The 27690-nt window shown below is 42.1% G+C and overlaps 1 protein-coding gene across 4 annotated transcripts in view; it reads left to right on the top strand.

The window, feature by feature from the left end:
• Window positions 1–27690, top strand: part of znf106a (zinc finger protein 106a) — an 87863-nt gene that overhangs the window by 17214 nt on the left and 42959 nt on the right. For 2 of the 4 annotated variants that reach the window (XM_069918130.1, XM_069918131.1), the window contains 4 exons: window positions 1175–1259; window positions 3433–3494; window positions 8780–8980; window positions 21151–23169. In XM_069918130.1, the coding sequence (XP_069774231.1) occupies window positions 1206–1259; window positions 3433–3494; window positions 8780–8980; window positions 21151–23169 (2336 nt within the window). In that variant the 5' untranslated portion in view covers window positions 1175–1205. The remainder of the gene's footprint in view (window positions 1–1174; window positions 1260–3432; window positions 3495–8779; window positions 8981–21150; window positions 23170–27690) is intronic. The other 2 variants (XM_069918132.1, XM_069918133.1) reach the window with 2 other exon arrangements.

Genomic DNA, 27690 nt, shown 5'->3' with positions numbered 1-27690 from the left:
ATTTTGCATCAGTGTTTACCAAGGAGAAGGGCATGAACAGTGATAGGGAGCATAATGTGTAAAATGCTTATGTATCAAGGGCATTTTGAGATCAAGAAAGTGGTGGCCTGTTGAAGAGCATTAAAGTTTATGTCCACTGGGTGTGAGGGTGATCTGGCTGTGACATCTGTCACCCCATTGATCGTTAGGGATGATTCACCCTTCCCCTACCAGCTTCATGTGTGTCCCTCCTGAAGCTCAGCGCTTGGTCACAGAGGATGGCTCCTTAGAAGAGGACCGCTCCGCTGGTACAGAGGTACTCTCCTCCTAGTCTAAACCTCAAAGATGGATGTCCACTGGGTCTGATGGAATATTTCCATGTTTATTAAAAGAGGCAAGTATAGAGATAAAGAGCTTTTCATCCTCAGATAGTGACAGGAGAGGTCCCAGAGGATTGGACAGTAACCTGAGCACCTTTGTTTAAGAAGGGAGAAAAGGACAATCCACAAAATTATAGACCAGTAAACCTAACATCAGTGGTTGGGAAAGGGGTAGGATTTATGCACATTGGAAACTCATGGTCAGATGAGGAACAGTCAACATGGCTTTGTGAGGAGCTCATCATATTTTACCAATTAGAGGTTTTTGAGAAGGTGACAATGGTGTTTGATGAAGGAAATACAATGGGTGTTGTCAACATGGACTTTAGTAAGGTCCCTCATGGTAGGCAGATACAGAAAATAAAGATACAGGGGATCCATGGTAAGGTGAAAGAAGAAGTGTTTAATGTAAGGGGAGGGGGGGGAAGAAGTTTAAAGGAGATGTGAGAGATAAATATTTTGGACAGGGAGTGGCAGATGCATGGAATGAACTGCCAGGAGTATTGGTGGAAACAGGTACAGTAGTAACGTTTAAGAGACTTTCAGATAGACACAGGATATGAAAGGGATGGAGGGATATCTCTCAGGTGTAAACAGATTTAGACATGATGATCAGCACAGACATGTGGGTCAAAAGGCCTGTTCCTGTGTTGTATTGTTATCCCTTAGCTTTTGAAGTATCTTCTCCATTTTTGTTCAGACATTTGACTTTGAAAGATTTAATGAATAATTTTCCAAAAGAGAATTCGAATTGGTTCAGGGCACTTTGTCCATGCAAGCTCTTACCCTCCAACTTCATGACTTGTTTTTTATAGGTGTAGACCCACAGCTGTCCAGTTCACCACCATGGGAAGAGAGAGGAAGTGCATCTTGTGTAACATCATTTACAATTCAAAAAGGGTAATTTTCAATTTGTCTCTTGGCGGTCGCTCTTTTACCTAAAAAAAAATCTCTAATTTCCTTCCTGGGCTGGTCTTTTTGTCTCTGATGAGGCGACTGAGGGGAAAAATCCAGGCCCAGTTGAGGTGGGGGTTGCTATCAGAAGTCATTCTGATATGGTTCATTTCTGTGATAACAGATTTGGAAGCACATAAAGCAAAATGGTAGCATAGAAATCTCAGAATAAGTTGGGCAAAACGCCTAAGTGGGTAAGCCCGATACTTGATCAGCATCAGCAACTGAAGAATTGTGTGTTTCCATGGTGAAGAAATGTCACCATGGTCACCCAATACAGAGTGGTGCTTAATAAAGACCTGAAAAGGCTGAGGCAAAGATACAAATTGGCTATCATTTAACCATCTTGTGTCTTCAGGGATCAGAGGTGGTTCAAAGAAGGGCTGCAAAGCTGCCCTCTGGTACATGCTATGTGAAGGGAATGAGATACTTGGGCATCTCATGCTCTGCAAGGGGAATCATGTAGTAAAGATGTTTGAAAAGTTAATAAATCAGAGTAATGAATCGGAAAATTGCAAAGATGATGCATCTTAAATTGGGAAACAACAAACCAACTTTGAAATTTAAAAAAAATCTTAGAATAATCCCTTCAAGATCCTGACCCCAGATGGTGCTGATAACCTCTGGAAACATACCACCTAATTGTTGAGGTAAGAGAGCGTTTTAAATTTTAAAAATTTAGAAATTCTGCATGGCAACAGGCCATTTTGACCCATGAGCCCATGCCGCCCAATTTACAGCCAATTAACCTACAACCCCTCCCCCAAGAATGCTTTGAACGGAGGGAGGAAACCGGAGCCCCCAGGGAAAACCCACGCAGACACGGGAGAACCTACAAACTCCTTACAGATAGCGCCGGGATTCGAACCCTGGTCCTGATCGCTGGTGCTGTAAAGGCATTGTGCTAACCGCTACGTCAACCAGGCCACCCCAAGTGGATTTATTACTCTTGCTCCTTTGTGATATCTAGCCTTGGGTTTGCAACCCTCAGCCAGAAAACACTCCTTTCAATTGATGTTTCTACATCAGATGTGCAGAAATTGTGCACTTTCGAAAGTGTACTTCATCAACTCTAGATTATGCACCACAATCTCAACTTTCAAAATTAAAACTAAAATCTGATCAATGAGTGTCTGATTAGGACAGTGGTTATCTTTCCACTCATATCCCACTTTAAGTGATCCCTATGCCATCGGTACTCTGTGATTAGTAAGGAGTTGCTTAAGGTGGGATGTGGGTGGAAGAAAAAAGTTTGAAAACCACTGTTTTAATCTTCCCTAATTGACTCGTTATGTGCACGGTTTCAGATCTCCAAAGGAAATGGGCCAATGACAATTTTTCTCAAGCAAAAAATTTCTTTAACAATGAGGTCTAGAGCAGTGGTTCCCAACCTTCCCTTCCCACTCACAAACCACCTTAAGCAGACCCTTACTAATCACAGAACACCGATGGCATAGGGATTACTTAAAGTGGTATGTGAGTGGGAAGAAAAAGGTTGAGAACCACTGGATTAGGAAGACCAATTGATTCCTTGAGCTGGGGAACTCCATTCTTACAGTTCCTGCTGTCATTTCTACTTTTACCCCTCTTTTCCCAATATTGCTTCCACCCAAGTGTCTGTTCTTTATTTGCGTGTATATCAGCATGGATAGAACTTCTTAGTCATTTACAAGATATAGGTGTTGCTAGCAAGGAATTGAGCATTTATTGCCTATTCCTAATAGGTTTTCATAAAGTAGTAGCCAGCTGTATCCTTCAACAGCTGCAGACTGTAAATGTGTTCTCACAATCCTTTGGGGTGGTTTATTTTGGACATTTGTAGGAAGGGTTTGGTTATTATTTAGCGGAACTCCATCTCAATTTTTCCTTGCCCAGCACTTTCCCAGATACATTTACTGATTGTGAATAGATTTTTTTTCTCCTTGCTCTAGCCTTCCCAAATTTAGTGATTTCCCTATTCAGACAAATTAACTCGGCACTGACCAGAGTCGAGCTCAAACCATCTGGGGTCAGTTTTTTTTTGTTCCAATAGTGTGCATAAACACATAAACAATGATGCTGTCCAAAATTTCTAAAAGATCATCAAGAAATGAATGATTAGCTTTGTTGTTTATTGTAGGAAATGGATGAACATATGAGAAGCATGCTGCACCACAGGGAACTTGAAAATCTAAAAGGAAGGTAAATGTTTCATGTTGCAGGCAATAGCTTCTGTGATATCCCGTGTCTGTAAGATTCAGTGCCCGCGCAGAGGATTTTTACCTGTAAGCACCGTTTTATTGTAGAAACTTAGAGGAAGAGGCCATTTGTGCCCATGCTGCTTTCATTCCTCTATTCTATCTTTGGAATCCATGTCCTTGGTTACCTGGTCTCTTGTAGGGCATCCAAACAAAAGAGAGGGAGAGGAGTGGTCGCCATCTATCACTCTAAGGGAGGGAGGGGACAACAGCAGTCAAGGGGAGGAGGAATAGCTAGGTGAAGGGAGGGAGGAGAACTGGAAAGGTGGGGGGGGGAAGGGGAGAGCAGGTTAGCAGAAACAGGAAGAGTTGATGCCATCTGGCTGGAGAGTGCCCAGATGTAAAATCAGGTATGGACAAGGTCAAGATCAGTTTTACAGCATAGAAATGGGCCCTTCTGACCAATGTCTATGCTTACCAAGTTGTCTGCCAAACCTGGTCCCATTTGCCTGCATTTGGTCCGTAATACTCTAAATTATGGGAGTATTGTGAGCAGTTTTGGGATCCTTATTTAGAAAGAATCTGTTGACGTTGGAGAGGGTGCAGAGGAGGTTCACAAGGATGATTCCAAGAACGAAAGGGTTATTAAAAGAGAAGCACTTGACAGCTCTTGGCCTGTACTCATTGGAATTTAGGAGAATGGTGGGGAGGGGGGGGGGTGGAATCTCATTGTAACAGTTCAAATGTTGAAAGGCATGGAACAGAGATGTAGGAAGATTATTTCCCATAATAGGAGAGTGTAGAATAAGAGAGCCCAACTTCAGGATTGAAGGAACAAAAGTGTGGAGGAATGCCTTTTGACAGAGGGTGGTAACTCTGTGGAGTTTGTTGCCACAGGTGGTTGTGGTGGCCAGGTCATTGGGTGTATTTAAGGCAGAGATTGATAGGTTCTTGATTAACTAGGTTATTTTGGGGGAGGGGTGGCAGGCAGTAGGGCTGAGTGTAAAAATGTATCAGCTCATGATTAAATGGTGAGGCAGACTCGATGGGCTGAATAGCCTACTTCTGCTCATATGTCTTGTGGACTAGATCTTTCCTGTCTCATCTATTGAAGTCGATTGTTTGAACATTTCTATTCGCAGATTTTTGTAAATAGCAACCTATTTTCGTTATTGCTTCTTTCGGTGGCTTCCTGATAAATATATATTGAATGTTTCCAAAGATAATTTATGGGGATTCTACTAAAATAGAATAATACCTAGTGTCGCCGAGAATATTCTCCCAGAATCACAATGCGGCTTTCGCGCAAACAGAGGAACGACTGACATGGTCTTTGCCCTCAGACAGCTCCAAGAAAAATGCAGAGAACAAAACAAAGGACTCTACATCACCTTTGTTGACCTCACCAAAGCCTTCGACACCGTGAGCAGGAAAGGGCTTTGGCAAATACTAGAGCGCATCAGATGTCCCCCAAAGTTCCTCAACATGATTATCCAACTGCACGAAAACCAACAAGGTCGGGTCAGATACAGCAATGAGCTCTCTGAACCCTTCTCCATTAATAATGGCGTGAAGCAAGGCTGTGTTCTGGCACCAACCCTCTTTTCAATCTTCTTCAGCATGATGCTGAACCAAGCCATGAAAGACCCCAACAATGAAGACGCTGTTTACATCCGGTACCGCACGGATGGCAGTCTCTTCAATCTGAGGCGCCTGCAAGCTCACACCAAGACACAAGAGAAACTTGTCCGTGAACTACTCTTTGCAGACGATGCCGCTTTAGTTGCCCATTCAGAGCCAGCTCTTCAGCGCTTGACGTCCTGCTTTGCGGAAACTGCCAAAATGTTTGGCCTGGAAGTCAGCCTGAAGAAAACTGAGGTCCTCCATCAGCCAGCTCCCCACCATGATTACCAGCCCCCCCACATCTCCATCGGGCACACAAAACTCAAAACGGTCAACCAGTTTACCTATCTCGGCTGCACCATTTCATCAGATGCAAGGATCGACAATGAGATAGACAACAGACTCGCCAAGGCAAATAGCGCCTTTGGAAGACTACACAAAAGAGTCTGGAAAAACAACCAACTGAAAAACCTCACAAAGATAAGCGTATACAGAGCCGTTGTCATACCCACACTCCTGTTCGGCTCCGAATCATGGGTCCTCTACCGGCACCACCTACGGCTCCTAGAACGCTTCCACCAGCGTTGTCTCCGCTCCATCCTCAACATCCATTGGAGCGCTTACATCCCTAACGTCGAAGTACTCGAGATGGCAGAGGTCGACAGCATCGAGTCCACGCTGCTGAAGATCCAGCTGCGCTGGATGGGTCACGTCTCCAGAATGGAGGACCATCGCCTTCCCAAGATCGTGTTATATGGCGAGCTCTCCACTGGCCACCGTGACAGAGGTGCACCAAAGAAAAGGTACAAGGACTGCCTAAAGAAATCTCTTGGTGCCTGCCACATTGACCACCGCCAGTGGGCTGATATCACCTCAAACCGTGCATCTTGGCGCCTCACAGTTTGGCGGGCAGCAACCTCCTTTGAAGAAGACCGCAGAGCCTACCTCACTGACAAAAGGCAGAGGAGGAAAAACCCAACACCCAACCCCAACCCACCAATTTTCCCCTGCAACCGCTGCAATCGTGTCTGCCTGTCCCGCATCGGACTTGTCAGCCACAAACGAGCCTGCAGCTGACGTGGACTTTTTACCCCCTCCATAAATCTTCGTCCGCGAAGCCAAGCCAAAGAAATACAATGCACAGATGAATTGAAATAGTCTTGGCATCTTTCATGAAATATTTGTGCCCAGAACTGGGGTCAAACTAGTGATTCATGAAGCTTCATTAAGTTATTGTATTCTGTGCCTCTGTCAACCTAAATGTTTATTTAGTGGCCTGATCAGCTTTTCCATCTTTTGGTAGCTTCCTGGTATATCTCTATTGGATGTCATCTGAGTCCTTGGCATATTTTATGACTCTGTGAATCCTAACTTTTGCAGAATTGTTGGAACTCAGTGGGCCAAGCAGCATCCAAGAGTAGAAATGATCAGTCAATGTTTTGGGTCAGGAGCTTTTTTCAAGGCTAAGATGAAAAACAGAGGGATCCTGATGTGGAAGACCATGAGTGCCTGAAGATGACAGTATAGGTAGAAAAGATGGTGAATGAGGCATAGAATACAGGAGCCTGGAGGTTATAAATTTATAGAATATTAGTTGGCCAATGCTGGAACACTATGTGCAGTTCTGGTTGCAACACCTTAGGAAGGATGATATTAAACAAACAAGGAGAGTGCAAAGATTTGCCAGAATGTTGCCTGGCGTGGAACATTGCAGTTATGAAGGGAGACTGTTTTTCTTGGAGCAGAGGAGGATGAGGGAGAGCCTGACTGGTATTAGGAGGGATTAGAGTAGGAGGAAACTTTTCCCCATTACAGAATGTTTAAAACTAGAGAGCATGGGTTTGTATTTCAGAGGAGATGTGAGGAAGAAGCTTTTAACCCACTGGGTGGTTCTAATCTGAAACATTGCCCGAGGGGAATAGTGGAGGCAGAAACTAGAATGTTTTGGAAGAGCATTTGAATTGCCAAAGCAGAGCTATTTACCTCCTGTGCTCAGTATCCCCTGGTGTGACAGACCTCCCATTCCAAAAATCTGTTTGGTGAATCTTCTCTGCCCTCCTCCTATCGTACATGTACTCTTTCTTAGATAAGAAGACCAAAATTGTCTACATCACTCCAGGAGTGGTCTCAGTAATGGCCTCAATAATTGTAATTCTTTATTCTTTTACATTAAAAGTTAATTATCCACCTTTATTGCTTGCTGCACTTGCCTGTTAGCTTTCAAGAAGACTAACAATTTCTGCCTTTAAGAAATTCTCAGCATTTGTTTTTCCCCATTAAAGTGAACAACCTAACATTTTTCCGCACTGTATGTCTGCCATGTTATGCCACGTAAGTAACTTGTCTGAGATTTTTTTTTTCAAACCTCTTGGTATTCTGATCATATTTCCACATTTATTTTTATGTCATCACTCAGTTTGGATACATCAAGCTCAATTCCCTTTCATGCAACTCATTGATATAGATTGAGAACAGCTGGGGCCCCAAAATTGATCCTCGCAGAACCCCATATCGCACCTGCCAATCTGAGAAGGAACTGTTTATTCCCATCACACGTTCTTTGTTCACTAATTGTCTATCCATATCACTAGTGGGTCCAATTCCTTGTGCTCCAACCTTGTTCAATGGCCTTGTGCTTGGGATCTGAATGAAAACTTTCTGAAAATCCAAAAATGCATCTGCTGCCTGTTTTGTCTGCTCTGTCCAATGCACCCTCAAAACATCTTCCTGTCAATTTGTGAAACATTACCTTTTTAGAACTATCCCATGTTCTTTTAGAACCGTGCAGCAGAGGTATGGGCCCTTGGTCCCACATGTCTGCATTGAATATTTATCCCAAATTAAACCAAATCTGCTGCTTACAAATGGTATATCTTTTCTCTAAACCCTATCTATGTGTGTATAGATGCCTGTTCAATGCTACTGTTATATCTGCTTCCAAACTACTTCTGGCAGCCCATTACAGCACCCGAGGTTGCTGCAGGTTTCTTGTTGGAAATTATTTTAATTTGCCTATGCTTTCTGAGCTGTTAGCTACATTCCTATTTGAAATCTCCATGAATAAATATCCATGTAAACTACTTAAGGCAACAAAAGAAGGAAAGAAGCATATGGAGTGCAGCAGATGTTCATACTGAAACCAGGGCTGTGTTTGGTGTGTAAGAGAAAATGAAAGCTGTGATGTCTCCAAATAAAGCAGTGTTCTGTGAAACACGTCCTGGCAGCTGTCATGAGATCCACCCTCAAGATTCCAATCAGCACTGCTAAACTGGGCTGCCTGCAATTATAAGCCTGCCGTTGGTCGCAATTCCCTGTTGTCAGAATTAGTAGGAGATAAGATTAAATAAGGAAGGTGTTGCCAGGGCTGCCACACCACCTGATCTAACATTATCTGTCAAGGCTGCCTGTGAAGCATGCATTTGGTTCTAGGGTGACTTTCACTGCTCTCTTCCCAGCTGAGGGAGTGCATTGACAACTGAGCAGGAGGAGGTGGCAGAAGCATGGGGTGCCACGGTTATCGCAGTTAAATGTTAAGTTAACGGAACCGGGGCTGGTGTAACCACCCCGAGAACCTGCTCTCCCTTTCCTTTCCCCTGCTGAGCATGAACCCCCCTCTAAAATGCCTGTGTGTGCAGTGCAGCCTCCACTCTCTCCTCCTTTTGACAGGGACTGCAAACATGAATGCCGAGTCTGCAAGGTAACTGTGGTGGGCCTCTCGGCTTATGCCAAGCACATCTCCAGCCAGCACCATAAAGAGAAGGTGAAGAGCCAAGAGGGAGAAGAGAACCACAAGGACAATGGCAAGGAAGAAGAATATTTTGACAAGGAACTTATTCAGCTGATTGGCCAGCGAAAAGAACAGAGAAGGTAAGACCTTTTATCACTGAAAAATAAAAGGGAAATCACTGTAGTAGACTGAGGAGGAGTCTCACTGGAACATTACTTAAGGATGCCTGTCATATCGTCTCCTGATATTGTGGAAATCCGTAAGGAACATTTGACTGAGATGAGTAAAGAACCATCTGAAGAGGTTTGTCATTTCTTCAGCTGTGTTAAGTTCTCCCAATTTTCCACTTATTGTAATTGGCCTCCACCACCATTGTAGTATTACTGAAACAAGGACAATACAAAAAAAACTTGTTCTATAGAATCTAACACTTAAAATGGAAACAAAAATATATTTTTAAAAAACTACTGAAAGTCTGAAATATGGACAGAAAATGCTGGAAACACTCATTGCACCATTGCCATTCAATGTATATGAGGGGGGAAAAAAGGAAGAAAATTCAGATTTCAGATCAAAGACCCTTTGTCAGAACCCATCCTTGTCCCATTCTCCAGCCTGCCAGAGAAATTCTTTTGAACAGTGTTTTTAATATCCACTGATAATTCAACAGCTTGAGGAATGAGCTGTGAAGACATGGAAAGCCCTGGTTCATTCCTGAGCTGGCTTCACTTAGTGCAGCAATGGTGCTGTGTATCTTGCTGAGCTGGTGAAGCTGAGAGGGAGGAGGGAGTGGGTCTGAGTTATATAGTGAGCTCAAGCCTTCACTGAAATTCTCTTCAGGATCTGCATCATCAGTGTCCACAAATGGATCTCTGCTCAACTGGCAAGTCCTCTTTTTACACCCAAAATATAAAAATATATATACAAGGAAATCAGTGCAGTCTTAATATTCTTTGTGTCATATTTCTATGTACATTTTGATGTCGCGTTTACCATTAATTATTACTACATAGCACCATTACCACTAATGTGGCCTCTGAGGGTTACTCCCCTTTCAGCTGCTTCAGAGGCTTCTCCACCAGATTTGGTCCCTCAATGACTGGTAGTGGAAGGATACTAGACAGTGGTCCTTCCCCACAAAACCTTGCATTGGCTGACCCAAGCCACAGTGCATTCCTCAGCACGTCCTAGTGTCGCCTCGAATGTGCCAGTCGGCAGCATTCCCTCATCGACATCTCATTGTGTTGGAAGGCCCACGAGTTCCTGGCAGATCAAAGAACGTCTCTCTGACCAAGTCCCTTTACTGCAGTGCTAGCAGCTAGTTTTAGTTTATTACCAGGAAGTGGTTGTTGCTGTCATTCTTTATCACTTAATGCTTTCATGTGATGGTGACATATGTGAAGCCTTACTGTCCACTGGAGTGCAGAGTAAATGGTGCAGTATAGAGATATATACAGCAGCCTAAAAATATGTCTACCCAGTCAGTTTTCATGATAATATGACAACTTGATTCTTGTTTTGATTTGCATCTATTTTTTTTTAATTTAGTGGTTTACCAGGGTAGAGGCAGTTCCACAATCTCACAGGTCAAGAGCAAGAGGTCACAATCTCAAATTGAGATTGGCAGAGCCAAGAGATTTCTTCACCCAGAGGGACATGATTCTTTGACATTCTCAATTTTGACAAAGGTTGATAGATATTTTTATACAAAGGAATTGAATAATCTCGCTGAAAAGCAGAGCAAGCATGGGGGAGTGGGTGTCAAGTGCCTACTCCTGCCCCTGCTTCCCATGTTCTTTCTGTTCTCAAATTCTTGTTAGATGTCGGCTGTGTTGATAAGGCCTTGGAGGTTGCCAGTGATAAGGTGGGATTGGAATGGGGTGCTGACTGTGTTTGCTCCAAACTGTAGAGGTCTCCAGTGTGAGAATAAAACCATTGTATGTCAAAAAAAAAGTTTAAATCAAAATTCCACCCCTTTCCCCCTGCATTCCTCAGCCCCTTGCTCCCTCTTCTCCTGCACTTCTCTGTTCTTCCCCCTCCACCTCTTCCCCTTCTCCTCCCACCCAATCTTTACACCAATCCCCCTTCTAACTCTGCAGTACACTCTGCTACCTCTCTTTCTCACCTTCACTCTTTGACAGAGTCCTAATTGTTGTTGGCTGAAATTGTGAATGATTTCTAGACTGGCTCCTCACCTGCCGTCTCTTATCCAGCCATATTAATGAGGGTTAAATTGGCCACTATTCCTGCATTTTATTTTGCGTCATCATGTGAATGGGTCGTTGATGAGGGAATGTGTTTGTGGCACCAACTGAAGCTTTAATCATTTCAGTGTTCAGATGAAAATTTTAGGTGACAAGAAGTTGTAGGGGTGGAGAGAAATATGTGTTGCTGATTAGGAATGTGAAGTGGTTTTGGATTTTGCCTTGCTGTCTCAAGAAGTTTAAAGTTCAGGTCCCACTGAGGAGACTTGCAACACAATTGTGAGCTGAGATTCCAGTGTTGTGCGGAGAAATGCTACATTCCCAGCAGTGCTGGATGTTGAGTGAAGTGTTAAGCCAAGTGACTGGTGTGTTCTGAAAGATTCCATGATACTCTTGTAGTGCAACAGAGTTACCCTCTGAGTCCTGCCAAATATTATCGCTCTTTCAGAATATCTATAACAAAGAAGTTGACAATTGTGGAATTTTAAGTTTTGCAACTAGATCCCACCACCAGCTGCTTCCATATAGAACAATATTGCACAGAAACAGGCCCTTCAGCTGTGCTGAACCATTTTCTGCCTAGTCCCACTGACTGGTCCATAGTCCTCCATACCTGTCCCATCCATGTACCTGTCCAAATTCTTCTTAAATGTTAAAATTGAGCCTGCATTCACCACTTCAGCTGGCAGCTTCTTCCACACTCCCACCACTCTCTGTGTGAAGTTCCCCTCATGTTCTCTCTAAATGTTTCCTCTTTCACTCTTAACCCATGTCCTCTGGTTTGTATCTCACCTGGGGGGCATGGCAAGATGGCAAAGAGGGAAGATGTGCAATTTCACCTTTCCCCAGTTAGACATAAATACCCGATTTTAAAAGTGGTTAAAAATAGTATTTACAGACTTTGGAATAGAGGAGGATTAAAATGGCTACAAACGTGAAGAAATCAAAAATTCAGTTACAAAAGAAATTACCTTCTAAAAGTGTTGAAGATTTGAGGCCTACCTACCAAGTTGAAGCCATGGAGTCGCTGACTGGAGCTCCCAAGCCTCAAAGGACCCCTGCTCAGCTGAATATTACACTGGCGCCGATTGCGCATCTGCAAAATGGCGCCGGTTCTGTGATGAGCTCGACCGGCCCTGACTCGCACCCCTGTGAGCCCGGACGTGCGGGCGGATCAGGTGAGTGGGGACAGACGTGTAAGCCCGCAGTAGTGTCTGGTGGTCTAGGGACGCACAGTGCAGCGTCGGAGGACGCACCTACTCAGTTGATGACTCTTCCAGGCATGCGCGGTGCATCGCGAGTTTGGGAATTGTTAGAGAAGGAGTTGGCTGTGGGGGAACCCGAAAGATGGTGGGCTGACGAGGTCAAATTGCTGTCAATGGGTATCCAGACCCGCAGCCGCACTGGAAGAGGAATCATCGTGTCAGAAGAGGAAGAGAGCCCAGCGCTACTGGAACCAACACAGGAAGAATATATGGGGACTGGGAGCAGAGAAGGTAGACCTCAAGGGGAAGTGATGGAAACTGAACTGGATTCTGTGTTTACAATATTGGAAGGGATTGCTCATCAAATGGAAAATATGTCAATGCAGATGTCTACTCAGATAAACCAAAGGTTTATGGAAGTGAAAACTAAAATGAACAGTATGTGTGAAGCGATGACTTCTATGAAGAAAGATATGACTGTAGTTAAAAGTGATGTTAGTAGATGTATAAAAAGTGAACACTGTACAGGATAATTAAAAAAAAAATTGAATAAGCCTTTTTTGAATGTAAGAACTAAGTGGATCGTAATAGAGAAAAAATGGGAAAAGTGGAGGATTCTTTCGTGGATTGGGGGATTCAGAAGAAGGAATTATTAAAGAAGATTGACTCATTAGAGAATCAAGGTCGAAGAAATAATGTAAAAATAGTAGGCCTTCCAGAAGATATGGAAGGTTCAAATCCGATAAAGTTTTTTAAGAAATAGATTCCTGAGGTACTGGGCAATGAATTTTTTCCGGATGGTTGGAGGTAGACCGGGCACATAGAGCACTGAGGAAAAAACCGTTTCCAGGTCAACCACCGTGAGCAGTTTTGATTAGTTGTTTGAAATATCAGGACAGAGAAATAATATGAATTGCGGTGCAGAAGGCATGGCAAAATCAAACTCGAATGATGGTTCAAAATAACAGAGTGTTTTTCTATGCTGATCTGAGTCAAGAAATTATTAGAAGGCACCGAGAATTTATTTCAGCTAAAGAAGTATTGTGGCGAAAGGGTTATAAATTTGCTGTTCGTTACCCAGGTGTAGTGAAAGTTTTTATGGGAATTTTCAATCTCAATTTTTTGAAAATGATCATGGTGCATTAATTTTTGCTAATTCATTGTCAGATTTACGAGGAAGTGGACGGTCGCCATCATCGTCGCCTAAAAGGAGGGTAAATGGAAATGGGAATGGGAAACATGGAAAGAATGGAAAGAAAGTTGAACTGACGCAAAGTCTTCTTGATATTGAGGACCCGGAACAATCATTGGGACTGGAATCACTGGGTTGAATATATTTGATTAAGTACTTTGTGAAAGTCTGACTGGGGGGGGTGGATGATACTGAGACCTTTAGTCACCTGCCACTAGTGGGTTTTACCACACCCAGATTTTTAGGGAGTTACTACTTTTTAGTAGTTTGTTGGGGGGGTATATTTTTTTTCTATTTCTTTGACTTTTTGGAATTTTTGTATAGGGGGGAGGTTTTAGAATATTAAGGGATTTAGAAAGGGGAGCAATATTTTATAGTAATGTGAAATATATTATTAAATTAAAGAAATGTCCAATTTGAACTTTGCAACTTTTAATGTCCAGGGGTTGGTCATGTGTTTCCTTCTTCCTTTAATTCTAAGGCGAGGGGTGCAGCGATTTTAATTCATCGGAAATTACCTTTTGAACTGGAATCATTTAAAGGAAATGCAGGGAGGGTTCTGATGGTGAATTGTAAAATTTTTGCTGAACCATGGACCTTGTTAAATATTTACGCACCTAATGTAGACGATGAACGGTTCATGTTGGAGGCTTTTTTTATTGTTAAATCAGGCCAATTAAAATATTTTGATTGGGGGAGACTTTAACTGTGTTTTGGACCCTTTATTGGATAGACCTCTGAAAAGTATAAGGAAATCAAAGATGGCAATACCAATAAGAGCTCTGATGAAAGATTTGAATTTGGTTGATAGTTGGAGGAGAGCAAATCCTACAGAGAAAGACTTTTCATTCATCTGGACATGATTCATTTTCTAGAATAGAATTTTTTTGGTATTGGCACATTTGCAAGGTAGAGTATTACAGGCTGAATATAAAAATCGGGTTTTATGGGATCACTCTCTGTTGTTTTTCTCCTGTGTCAGTCCAGAAGTGGTACAATTGTCTTATAGATGGAGGTTTAACATAATGTTACTGAGGAAACAAGAGTTTATTACTTCTGTTAAGGAACAGATTACCTTGTTCTTGGCTGAGAATATTAATTCAGTAAGTAGTAGTTTTGTACTGTGGGACGCTTTGAAAGCATATTTGCGTGGGCAAATTATTAGTTACACTATGAAAGATAAAAATCAATATGGTTTGTATCTCACCTACCCTTAGTGGAAACAGCCTACCTATATTTATGCTGTCTAGACCCCTCATAATTTTAAATGCCTCTATCAAATCTCCCCTCATTCTTCTGTGTTCCAGGAAATAAAGTCCTAACCTGTCTAGCCTTTCCCTGTAACTCAGTTACAGCAATATCCTAGTAAATCCTCTCTGCACTCTTTCTATCTTATTGATATCTTTCATGTATTTAAGTGACCAAAACTGTACACAATACTCAATATTTGGCCTCACTAATGTCTTATACAGCTTTAGGATAGCATCCTAACTCCAATGCACAATACTTTGATTTATGAAGTCCAATATGCCAAAAGCTCTCTTGACAACTCTATTTACCCATGACACCACTTTCAGGGAATTATGTATGTTTTCCCAGATCCCTCTGTTCTACCGCACTCCTCAGTGCCCAACCATTTACCGTGTACATCCTTTCTTGGTTCGTCCTTCCAAAATGCAACACCTCACACTTGTCTACATTATATTCCATCTGCCATTTTTCAGCCCATTTTTCCATTTGGTCCAAATCCCTCTGCAAGCTTTGAAAACCTTCTTTGCTGTCCAAAATGCCTCCAAACTTAAACTTGCTGATCCAATTTACCATATTATCACCCAGATCATGGATACAGATGACAAACAACAATGGTCCAAGCACCAATCTCTGAGTTATATCACTATTCACAGGCCTCCAATCTGAGAAGCAATCTTCCACCACTACTCTCTGACTTCTCCCATCAGCCTTTTGTCAAATTCACTGTACTATTTTACCATGAATATCAAGGATCTAAACCTTCCTGACTAACCTCCCACGTGGGACCTTGTCACAGGCCTAACTAAAATCCATGTACAACATGCACAGCCTTTCTTCATCAACTTTCCTGGTAACCTTCTCGAAAAACTCTAAGATTAGTTAAATATGACCTACCGCGCATAAATCCGTGTTGACTATCCCTAATCAGTCCCTGGCTGTCCAAATAATTGTATATCTGGATCTCTTGGAACATGTATAATTTACCTACTGACGTCAGGCTTGCTGGACTATAATTTCCTGGGTTACTTTTTAGAGTATTTTTTAAGCAACACAGTATCGTGAGCTACCCTCCAATTCTCCGGGACCAAACCCGTGGCTAAGAAGATTTAAAATATTTCTGCCAGAGCCCCAGAATTTCTACATTAACCTCCCTCAAGGACCGAGGGAATATTTTGTCAACCCCTGTGGATTTATCCTCCCTTATTTGCTTTAAGGCAACAAGCACTTCCTCCTCTTTAATCTGTGTAGGTTCCATGACCTCACTGCTTGTTTTCCTTACTTCCCACAACTCTGTGCCAGTTTCCTAAGTGACTACTGATGGGAAACAAAATGTAAGATCTCCCCCATCTCTATACAAAGCCGACCACTCTGATCTTCGAGACAACCAGTTTTGCCTCTTACTATCCTTTTGCTCTATTTACCCATGACACCACTTTCAGGGAATTATGTATGTTTTCCCAGATCCCTCTGTTCTACCGCACTCCTCAGTGCCCAACTTTAGGATTTTCCTTCACATTGTCTGCCAAAGCAACCTTGTGTCTTCTTTTAGCCTCCTGGTTTCTTTCTTGAGGTTTTTCTTGTATTATCTCACTTGCTGTGTGGTGCCTATACCTGCTATACACCTCTCTCTTCACCCAAACCAGATCATCAGTATCCCTCAAAAACCAAGGTTCCCTGTACCTTTTAATTTTGCCTTTGATCCTGACAGGAACATACAAAATCTGTACACTCAAAATTTTACTTTTCACCCTTCTCCACATACCTTGCACATCCTTGCCTGAAAACAATTTATCCCAATCCACGCATTCTAGATCCTTTCACGTTTCCTCAAAATTGACCTTTCTCCAATTTAAAATCTCAACACAAGGCCCAGACCTATCCTTCATAATTAACTTGAAACTATTGGCATTATGATCACTAGACCCAAAATATTCCCCTACACATACCCTGTCGCATTCCCTAATAGGTGATCCAATATGCAATCTCTCTTGTTACTAACTCTATATATTGATTTAGTAAACTTTCCTGAATACATTTAACAAACTTCAAGCCATCCAGCCCTTCTACAGTATGGAAGTCCGCTATCTCTCGATTTGCTCCTTCAATTCTCTCTGACTATTGGGTGGTCTATAATACAACCCCATGAGTGTGGTTATACCTTTCCCGTTCCTTGGCTCCACCTAGATAGCCCTAATGGACAAGCTCATTGGTTTGTCCTGCTTGACGAGCAATGCCACTTCTCCCTCTTTCACCCAACCCCCCCCCCTTTCTATCGCATCTGAAACAACTGAAGCCCAAAACACCAGAACATTGAGCTGCCAGTCCTGGATCTCCTACAACCAAGTTTCACTAATGGCCACAATGTCATATTTCCATGTGCTAATCCATTGCTCTAAGTTCATTTGCCTTTCTTACAACACCTTGCATTGAAATACTGCTTGCATCGAAACCTGATAACATTTCTATCATGTATAACCCGTTGCCTTCTAACTCTGCATGGAATTTTCACGTAATTTTTCTGTCCTCCACTCTTCCATCTGCTCTTGCACTCTGGTTCCTATTCCCCTCCAAATCTAGTTTAAATCCCCAGGAGCAGCACTGGTAGACCTTCCCACAAGGATATGAGTTCCCCTCCAGTTCAGATGCAAACCATCCCGTCAGAACACATCCCACCTTCCCTGGAAGAGAGCCCAATTATCCAGAAACCTGAAGCCCTTCCTCCTGCACCATGTCTTTAGCCACATGTTAAGTTGTAGATAAGCGTATATAGAGCCGTTGTCATACCCACACTCCTGTTCGGCTCCGAATCATGGGTCCTCTACCGGCATCACCTACGGCTCCTAGAACGCTTCCACCAGCGTTGTCTCCGCTCCATCCTCAACATCCATTGGAGCGCTTTCATCCCTAACGTCGAAGTACTCCAGATGGCAGAGGTCGACAGCATCGAGTCCACGCTGCTGAAGATCCAGCTGCGCTGGGTGGGTCACGTCTCCAGAATGGAGGACCATCGCCTTCCCAAGATCGTGTTATATGGCGAGCTCTCCACTGGCCACCGTGACAGAGGTGCACCAAAGAAAAGGTTCAAGGACTGCCTAAAGAAATCTCTTGGTGCCTGCCACATTGACCACCGCCAGTGGGCTGATATCGCCTCAAACCATGCATCTTGGCGCCTCACAGTTTGGCGGGCAGCAACCTCCTTTGAAGAAGACCGCAGAGCCCACCTCACTGACAAAAGGCAAAGGAGGAAAAACCCAACACCCAACCCCAACCAACCAATTTTCCCCTGCAGCCGCTGCAACCGTGTCTGCCTGTCCCGCATCGGACTTGTCAGCCACAAACGAGCCTGCAGCTGACGTGGACTTTTTACCCCCTCCATAAATCTTCGTCCGCGAAGCCAAGCCAAAGAAGAAGAAGTTGTATTATCCTCCAATTTTAATCCTGAGAAAAGTAAAAATACACTGAAATGCTGGGTGAATTAAGGCGGTCTTTTCACCATCAATTAAAGCAAAGATGCATTGCTGAGGTTTGGGGCCTGAGCCCTTCTTCAAAGAGCAAGCAGAATGAGCCAGAAGCAGGAAGTCTCAGAATCCAGACAATGCTGTCTGTGGGAGGAATCCAGACCAACAATAAGTGTTAATTGGATATGATAAGGGGAGAGATAAGAATTTATCATGTCTGTGCAAAAGGACACTAGGAGGCAGAGCTGCAGAAAGATTATGGTGGAGGTAGGGGGGGGAGGAGGGGGGTGGAGGAGGGGGGGGAAGGGTTTAACGAAAGTCAGAATTTATTGTCAAGAACAAGTCAGGAAATTCAGTGTTTTGTGGCAGCATCAAAGTCGATATTAATGTCATCCAGTTGGAGGGTGTCCAGTCAGAAGACCTCATCTTGAATTGAGGGAAAAAATATGATATCTAAAACCTGCCCTTACGTGTGCCTACCTGCTGAATCATTTTTGTTCCTTGAATAGAGTGGCCCTGACTTACTTCAACTCTTGCACCATCACCAAAACCTCTTAAGCCAAAGCCTGACCACTCTGACGATGACCGACCGCTCTGCTACATAGTCCCTCACTTTTTTTTAGTGATTATTGGGTCACCTGACCTCGATTGCCCAATCAGCTGCTATCTGCTAAGTCTCTCCTTTCCACCTTCTGGGACTTCCTTGTCCTCTCCCCTGCCTAATCGCCTCTCTGTAATCCTTAGAGCTTTCCCCTGCAACTGCAAGAGGTGCCACACTGTTACATCACCTCCTCCAGTCCTTCCAGGTGAGGCAAAGACTTGTGTGTAATTTATGGACTACATTTGGTGCCCTCAATGTTACCTCCTCCACATCAGTAAGACCAAGTGCAGACAGGATCCATTTCATGGAAAATCTGCACTCTGCCTGCAATGGATGTCCCAAGCTCCTGGTTGTGTGCCATTTTAACCCTACCCCATTCCCAGACCATCCTGTCCTTGCGTGGCCTCCACTGCCAGAGTAAGAATCAATGTTGACTGGAGGAACAACACCTCATATTCCTCTTGGCCAGTCTACAGCCCAATGATATGAACATTGAATTTTCCAATTTTAGGTGATGAGCCTCCTCTCTTCTTTTAAATTTTAAATCTAAATTATAAGTTTAGACATACAGCACAGTAACAGGCCATTTCGGTCCCTGAGTCCTTGCTGCCCAATTACACCCAATTAACCTACAATAGTGGGAGGAAGCCAGAGCCATTGAGGAAAACACACAGACAGCTTAGGATTTGAACTCCAGTCCCAATCGATGGCACTGTAAAAACATTGCACTAACCGCTACAACCATGCAGCCTCTTCTGAGCTACTTCTGTTCTTCCCCTTTTCTGTCCCCTTTCCCACCCCACCCATTCTCATCTCCCCCCCACCCCCCCCCCCCCCTTGCTCCAACTGCTGCTACACATGTTTCACCAATAGATCACCCCACCGCCTGTTTTCATCTGGTCCATTATTTCCACATCACACCTCCCCTCCCACCAACAGCCTCCAGCTTCATCTTCTTCCATCTAACCCCCCCCCTCCACATTTTTCACTTGCCTTTCTCTCCCTTTGTTTTGCCTCCCCATCGGTCTATCATTCTTCACCCACCCTGTCCTCATCGTACCAGTTATTTCCCCTCTGCACTCAGTCCTGATGAAGGGTCCTGATGCAAAACATTGCTAATTCATCATCTCCCACTGATGCTGCTCAACCTGCTGATTTCTTTCTGCAGATTGTTTTTGCTTCAGATTCAATGTCTGCTGTCTCCTATGTGTTTGAAAAGATTATCTGGTCCAAATAATATTTTTGCTTCCTTTAAATTGTGACTTAAAATAGTTCATCAGTGCAAGGGATGAAGGGAATGTGGAAAGTTATATAACTACAAGGACTTTATTTCCCCTATTTTTAAAAGTTAACCATGTGGTAGGTATTGAACACAAATGCTCATTTATCGGTTGATGAGTCATTGAGAAGGAACATCCAGTGCCCTTCATAATGAGTGGGGCAAAGACCTTTTTTTTCCTTTATTTGCCCCTGTGTTCCACAATTTTAAATTTGTAATCAAACAATTCCAGATTTTATCCAAGGTTATTTGTAGACATTTTGGTTTGACCATGTAGAAATTACAGCACTTTTTATACATAGTCCCCTCATTTCAGGGCACCATAATGTTTGGGACATTTGGCTTCACAGGTGTTTGTGATTACTCGGGAAGGTTTAATTGTTTCATTGGTGCAGGTATAAGAGAGCTGGCCTTGCTTTTAAGCTTTTGATCACCTTTGAAGTCTGTAGTTGCCATTTCTCAGCATGAGAACCATTATGAGGCTATAAAACAGTAAGAGACATCGCCCAACCCTTAGAATGACCAAAATCAACAGTTTGGAATATCACTAAGAAGAAAGAGGTGAGCTCAGTAATCGCAAAGGGACTGGTGTTCCAAGGAAGACCTTCATTGCTGATGACAGAAGAATTCTCATCATCATGAAGAAAAATCCCCAAACACCTGTTTGACAGATCAGAAACACCCTTCAGGAGGCAGGTCTCAACGTTGTGCTGACCTATATATTCCTACCAAAAGCTGAGAAGAATGTCCAAATTTAACTTAAAATGAATTTGATGGTAGTAAAAATGGAAAGAGAAAAATAATAGGGAAGGAAGACAAATTAGCCTGGGAGTGTTTAACTCTACAGCTAAAATAAAAACAAGATGTAGTAAATACTTTGTAGGTCAAGCAGCATCTGTGGAAAGAGTTAACAGTTTGGATTTAGGATTTTTCATGGGTCTTGGCCCTGAAGTATTTTATGTTCCCACAGGTACTACCTAACCTCCTGAATATTTCAAGCATCTGTTTTTATTTCAGATTGTCTGCAGTCATTAGATTTTCTTCTCCCTGGTAAAACCATGTTGGCTAAGTTTTCTGTGATGTAATTTCATTGTGAATTCTTTTGTTTATTATTGTGTAGAAAGAATGACACACCCAAACCAGGAAACCGAACAACAGATGGAGATGATTGGCGATACAGGAGGAAGAGGGAAGATCATCAGACCTGTGAGCCTGTGGATCAACGCAATCAATCAATGCGGTACCACGACAATGCAGGAGAATGGGAATGGGATTGGGGATCACGGGATTATCCCAGTTGCAGATCGAGCACTTCCCAGTGGAAGAGCAACTCAGAGGGTTCTTCAAATCGGCACTCAAAAGGCACGAGGGGATTTCACAACTGGCATCCCGATGATAAAGGAGGGGCATCTAACTGGTACTTGAAGGACAGCTGGCATCCCAGTGGGTCCGGAGGGGCAGTGAGTTGTCATTACAAAAACCAAGGAGGCCTGTCCAAAAGCGGTGAGGACAGCAGATCTCACTACAAGAGACTCCAGCTTGGGAACAATGGCAATTCCATGGAGGAACAAGAGTGGAAGCGGGGTAAAGTGAAAGTGCAAACGTTGAATAAAATGGGAAACAGAAGTGTGAGAGATCGCCGTGGCTGGGAGAAGGCACAAAACTGGAGGTGGCCAGGGAGAAATCGATCAGGCAGGTGGAATCCGAACGATTATGCCATGCAGCAGTGCTACGTGGATTTCACCAGTGATGATGTGTCAAGTGAAGGAATGCTGAGATTTAACACAAGCAAGACATTCCTGAATAAAGGCACTCAGAGTGGGGGGAAGAGTTTGAGTCCGCCAAGGGATAAGAGACATCGTTGGACTCCTTATTGGTCTCAGAAATCCAAAGGCCTGTTTACTGGGAATAAAAGCAAGAAGGGTAATAATTGTGGGAAAAATTTCAAATTGGCAACAGTGAGAAATGTCAAATCTCAACACAAAGATGGCGCATTGTTCCCTGGGAAGATAACTGAAGAACTGAGCAATGATGTGAGTAATCTGACCCAACATGCAAGAGATGAAAACAAAGCATTGGACAAAGGCTGGAACCAGCTTTCTGCTGTGCGTCACACCAAATTGATTCCCAGTCCTCCTTCGTCCTCTGCCTCAGAATCAAATCCAAACAAAGATGATCCTTCGTTTAATGAAGCAAGTCAGATGTCCTTGAAGTCGCCGAACTTGGAAGCACACAGTTGTTCACTGCTTGATGAGGGCACACAACAGCTGCCGAGTGCATCAGAAGCTTATCTTTCGACAGATACTGGCACAGACCCAACTGCACAGCCCTTGTTCGTTATTCCCAGCTGTGGTGATAAACCACAGTTAGATAACAGTTTGAATGAGATGCTGAGACTGGCCAGAGAAGCGTTGAGGCAGAGTCTGTCTGAATGTGATCAAGATGGTCATCTAGAGAGTGGTGGAGACTCTGTGGAGGGTAACAAAGAGAACTGGAAAATTAGTAACAATAATTACCAAGCACCAGTGGATGCCAGGAAAACAAGTGAAGAACTTATTGAAATTGCAGAGGAATTAGACCCAAACGCAGTAGTAAATTCAGGACACTTGCAACCTTGTGCACAAACAATAAAAGAGCAAACAACCATGTTAGCTGTCAAGTATGATGATATGTTTAAAGTCTGCATAACAAAAGGTGATTCCAAAGCCACCTTGGCTTCATCCACCTTCTTTGGAGAGTCAGAAACAAAAAATGCAAATGAGGTCCAAAGTTCTGTCCCGACTGAAACATTTGATGGTTGTTCTTCTGACACTGAGCAACAGAATGGAGGAACCCTGGGCTCGAACCAAATCCTGTCTGAACTCAACAAGCTTGGACTTCCTACCTCTGTACAGAGAGACCTGACACGTCACATCAACTCCAAGTCCAGGCCTGGAACCCATATCCCCGAACCCAATCTTAACATTGCTCGCCGAATTAGGAGCATAGGAAGCCAGAGAAAAAGTGAATCAGAAAAGGAATCTGGTTTGAAACCAACTGTGCGTCAGCTGCTGAATGTATCTCGCCATCATGTCAATTGGGATCAACTTATACAGCAAGTTGCTAAGAAGAAGCAGGAACTTGGCAAGGGTTTACCAAGGTCAGTCAACAGAGATTTTGCTTTTCTTTTAGAGAAACAGTGTGTGGAATTTGATCCATGGACCCCAGAGTAGATTGGGTCATTCCAATAGTGTTTCACCGTTTTATTAAGGATCACTTCCTTCTCACTGCCCCCCCCCCCCACCACCACTGCAATGTTCATTGAATGTTTGGTGTTTAGCCTCTGGAATGGATTTGAACCTATGGTCTTCTGACTTGAGTGAGAGTGAAAAGTTGCAGTTGACACATCGGTGATCTCTTTTTTTATAACTTTATTTATTCGTTCAACAAGGTTATTATATACAGTAAAAAAAAGTACATATTATGAATGATAAAAAAAATTTATATATTAAATAAAAAAGAGGAACCCTCCCCCTCTCAGCCAGCTCTCTTTAGGAGAGCCAAAGGGAAAAAAAACTGAAATATATTTACTAAAATCTAATCAAGGTAAATCTAAATGTAAATATTCTGAATATAAAGACCACTTATTAAGGAAAAAAGAATAATTATCATGAAAAACATACGTGATTTTTTTCCATTACCAAACATTTTTCCATGTACTTGCTATACATTTTTTTGCTACAGATAAAGCTAAATATACAAAAGCAATCTGAAATTTGTCTAATCCCAAATCTTTCAAAGGCTTCAACTCACCCAACAAAAATATTGTCGGGTCTAGAAGTATTTTGATCTCATACAAATGTTCCGAAAACAATTGAATTGCTTTCCAAAAAGATTGTATATGTACACATAACCAAACAGCATGAAAAAAAGTTCCAACCAAATTACCACATCTAAAACAAGAGTCTGATTCACTAAAACAATATTTTTTTAAAAACTTTTCAGGGGTTAAATACAATTGATGTAAAAAAATGTAATTAACCATTGAATAACGAACATTTATCAATCTAGTAACATTATCCTGACAAATGTCTAACCAGTCATCCTTGGAAAAAGTAAGGTTAATATCCTTTTCTCATTTAATCTTAGATCTATCCCTTCCCTTTTTTTCTATACTTTCCTGTAATATTTGGTACATCAATGAAATATATCCCTTCTTTGGTGCAATCACAAGGAAAGATTCAAATTTAGTCAATTTAGGTAAAATCATATCTCTACCAAATATTTGTTTTACTAAGGATCGAAGTTGATAATAAATGAATAAAGAATTCCCATTAATACCAAAATCTTCCCTCATTTGATTAAAGGATAAAAATTTACTTTCTTTAAAACAATCCCCCAAGTTTTTTTATACCTTTAGATTTCCAATGTAATAAACATTGATTATACATTGAAAAAGGAATAAGTTGATTATTATACAACGGTGTTAAAGTCAATAATTTACCCTTGGAACCTATCGTTCTATTTTTCTATCCGTAACTTCATTAAATGTTTTAGTATAGGCACATTATATTGTTGTAATAAATTTAAATTCCACCAAAACAAAAATTGATATATTTCAAACCAATAGCTAGGGTATTGACAAATGGTCAGATCTCGGAACCTTTTAAATTAACTCGTTCAACTCGACAAGGTTGTCCTTTGTCTCCAGCTTTGTTTGCGTTAGTAATTGAACCTTTAGCACAGTTGATACGACAAAATACACAGATACAAGGTATGAGAGTTTTAGATGAGGAGTATACAATTAATCTATTTGTGATGATGTACTGGTGTATTTAACAAACCCAGTTCAGTCACTTTTACACTTGAAAGAAGGTTTAACACAATATGGATCTTTGTCTGGATATAAAGTCAATTGGGGAAAAAAGTGAAATTTTACCGATATGTGAAGGAGATTATTCAGTTTATAAGAATATTATTAATTTGAAGTGGACTGATCGAATTAAATATTTGGGTATAAATGTGGATGTTGATTATCAATCTTTATATAAATTAAATTATGTACCATTAATGAAAAAGATTAAAGCTGATTTGATTAAGTGGAAGGATCTTCCTATAAATTTAATTGGAAGAATAAATACAATTAAAATGAATATCTTTCCACGTATACAATATTTGTTTCAGTCAATTCCGTGTTTACTTAATAAGAATTTTTTTCGAGATTTAAATAAAATGGTTAGGGAATTTTTATGGAAGGTAAATTTCCGAGAGGAGCTTTGAATAAGATAATCTGGAAATGTGCATTAAGGGGATTACGTTTACCACATTTTCAAAATTATTGTGAGGCAGCTCAATTTAAATTTATTAGTTCATAAATGGATTTGGAATGGCCTCCTAGTTGGGCTAAAATTGAGATGGCGAATATTTCTGAATTTGAAATACATCGGCGATCTCTATTGTGCTTCAGTGATAATAGTCGGAGGGGTGACAGACACAGAAGATTCAAAAGCTGGTCTAAAGGTACTATAATGCACACAGAGATAGAAACAAGGAGGATGATCTTGCTATAGAGCTAGAGATTGGAGAGTACGATGCTGGGCCATTTCTGAGTCGTGGCTAAAGGATGGATGTCACTGGGAGCTGAACGTCCAAGGATACATAGTGTATCGCAAGGATTGGCAGGTAGGTAGAGGGGGCGGCATAGCTCTGCTGATCAGCAATAATATTAAATAATTGGAAAGAAGGGACATATGATCAGAAGTGGTAGAGATCTTATGGGTTCAGTTAAGGAATGGCAAAGGTAAAAGCAAACGAATGACAGTTAATGGTATATTTCGGCCTCCAAACAGTTGCTGGGATGTAGATTACAAAACTAGAAATATATAAGACATGTCAGAAGAACAGAATTATGATAATCATAGGGAATTTTAATATGAAAGTAGATTGGGAAAGTTAGGTAAATTTTGGATCTCAGGAGAGAACATTGGTGGAATGCCTATGAAATAGCAATTTGGATCAGCTTATTGATAACCCCACCAGGGCATCCGCTGTTCTGAATTGTTCAGAGGTGATTAGAGAGCTCAAGGTAAAGGAACCTCAGAAGGCAGTAATCACAATATGATTGAGTTCACTTTGAAATTTAAAAAGGATTGAAAAGTATTGGTTTTCACTGGAGTAAAGGAAATTACAGTTGCATGAGAGAGGAACTGGCCAAAGTCAAGTGGGAAAAGCACACTAAAGGGGAAGACAGCAGACGAGCAATAGCTGGAGTTACTGCGAGAAAGGAGGAAAGTGCAGGACAGGCACCGACCAAAAAGAAAGAAAATTCTGAATGGGAAAATGAGAGAATTGTGGCTGGCAAGGTAAGTTAAAGCCAAAGTGAATGCAAAAGGGAGGGCATAGAAGCAAAAATTAGTGGGAAGATAGAGGACTGGGAAACTTTCAAGAACTTAGAAAAGACATTTAAGAAGGTGATTGGGAAGGAAAAGATGAATTATGAAGGGAAGTTAGCAAATAACATCAAAGAGGATGCCTAAAACTTTTAAGAATATATAAAGAGTAAAAGAGTGAGCGAAATAGGAAATGACGCTGGGGAAATTGTAATGGGAGACAAGGAGATGGCAGGGGAACTGAATGAATATTTTGGATCAGTCTTCACCGTGGAAGATATCAGTAGCATAATGGACTCTCATGGCTCTCTCGGAAGAGAAGTGAATATAATCAAGATCATGAGTAAGAAGGTACATTGGAAGCTAAATGGGCCAAGGCTAGAAAGTCTCCTGGACTGGGTGGAATGCACCCTCATGTTCTAAAGGAGGTAGCTGTAGTGATTGTGAAGGCATTGGTAATGATCTTCCAGTAATTAATAGAGTCTGGCATGGTTCCGGTGGACTGGACGATCTGATGTTTAAGTAGGGAGGGAGGCAGCAGAAAGGAAATTAGAGATCTATTAGCCTGACTTCGGTGGTTGGGAAACTGTTGGAGCTGATTGTCAAGGATGAGATTACAGGGTACCTGGAGGTGCCTGGAAAGGTAAGCCCAAGTTAGCATGTTTTTTTTTGTAAGGGAACTTCATGCCTGACAAATCTATTGCAACTTTCTTTTAAGAGATTACAAGTAGGGTAGTCTGGGGAGATGCAGTGGATGCTGTATATTTGGACTTTGACAAAGTGCCACAAATTAGGCTGCTAAACAAGATGAGAGCCCATGGAATTATAGGAAAGATACAAGAATGGGTAGAGCATTGGCTGGTCAGCAGGAAACATAGTGGGAATAAAGGCTACTGGTTACGAGTGGTGTTTCACAGGGGGTGGTGTTGGGATGGCTTTTTATGTTGTATATAAATGATTTGGATCATGGAGTAGATGTCTTTGTGGCTAAATTTACAGATGATTTAGTGGTAGAAGAGATGGTGCTGAGGATACAGAAAGGCTGCAGAGAGACTTGGATAGATTAGGAGAAGGGGCAAAAAGGTGACAGATGAAATACAATGTTGGAAAGTGTACGGTCATACACTTTGGTAGAAGAAATATTCGGGCAGACGATTATTTATATGGGGAGAAAATTCAAAATTCCGAGGTGCAAAAGGACTTGGAGTCCTCGTGCTGGATAGCTTACACGTTGACCTCCAGGTTGAGTCAATGGTGAAGAAGGTGACTGCAATCTTGTCATTCATTTCTAA

The sequence above is a fragment of the Narcine bancroftii genome, chromosome 2, assembly GCF_036971445.1.
Source record: "Narcine bancroftii isolate sNarBan1 chromosome 2, sNarBan1.hap1, whole genome shotgun sequence".
Taxonomy (NCBI): Eukaryota; Metazoa; Chordata; class Chondrichthyes; order Torpediniformes; family Narcinidae; genus Narcine; species Narcine bancroftii.
The sequence above is the reverse complement of the archived record's forward strand: the minus strand, read 5'-3'. Positions and strand labels throughout refer to the sequence as shown.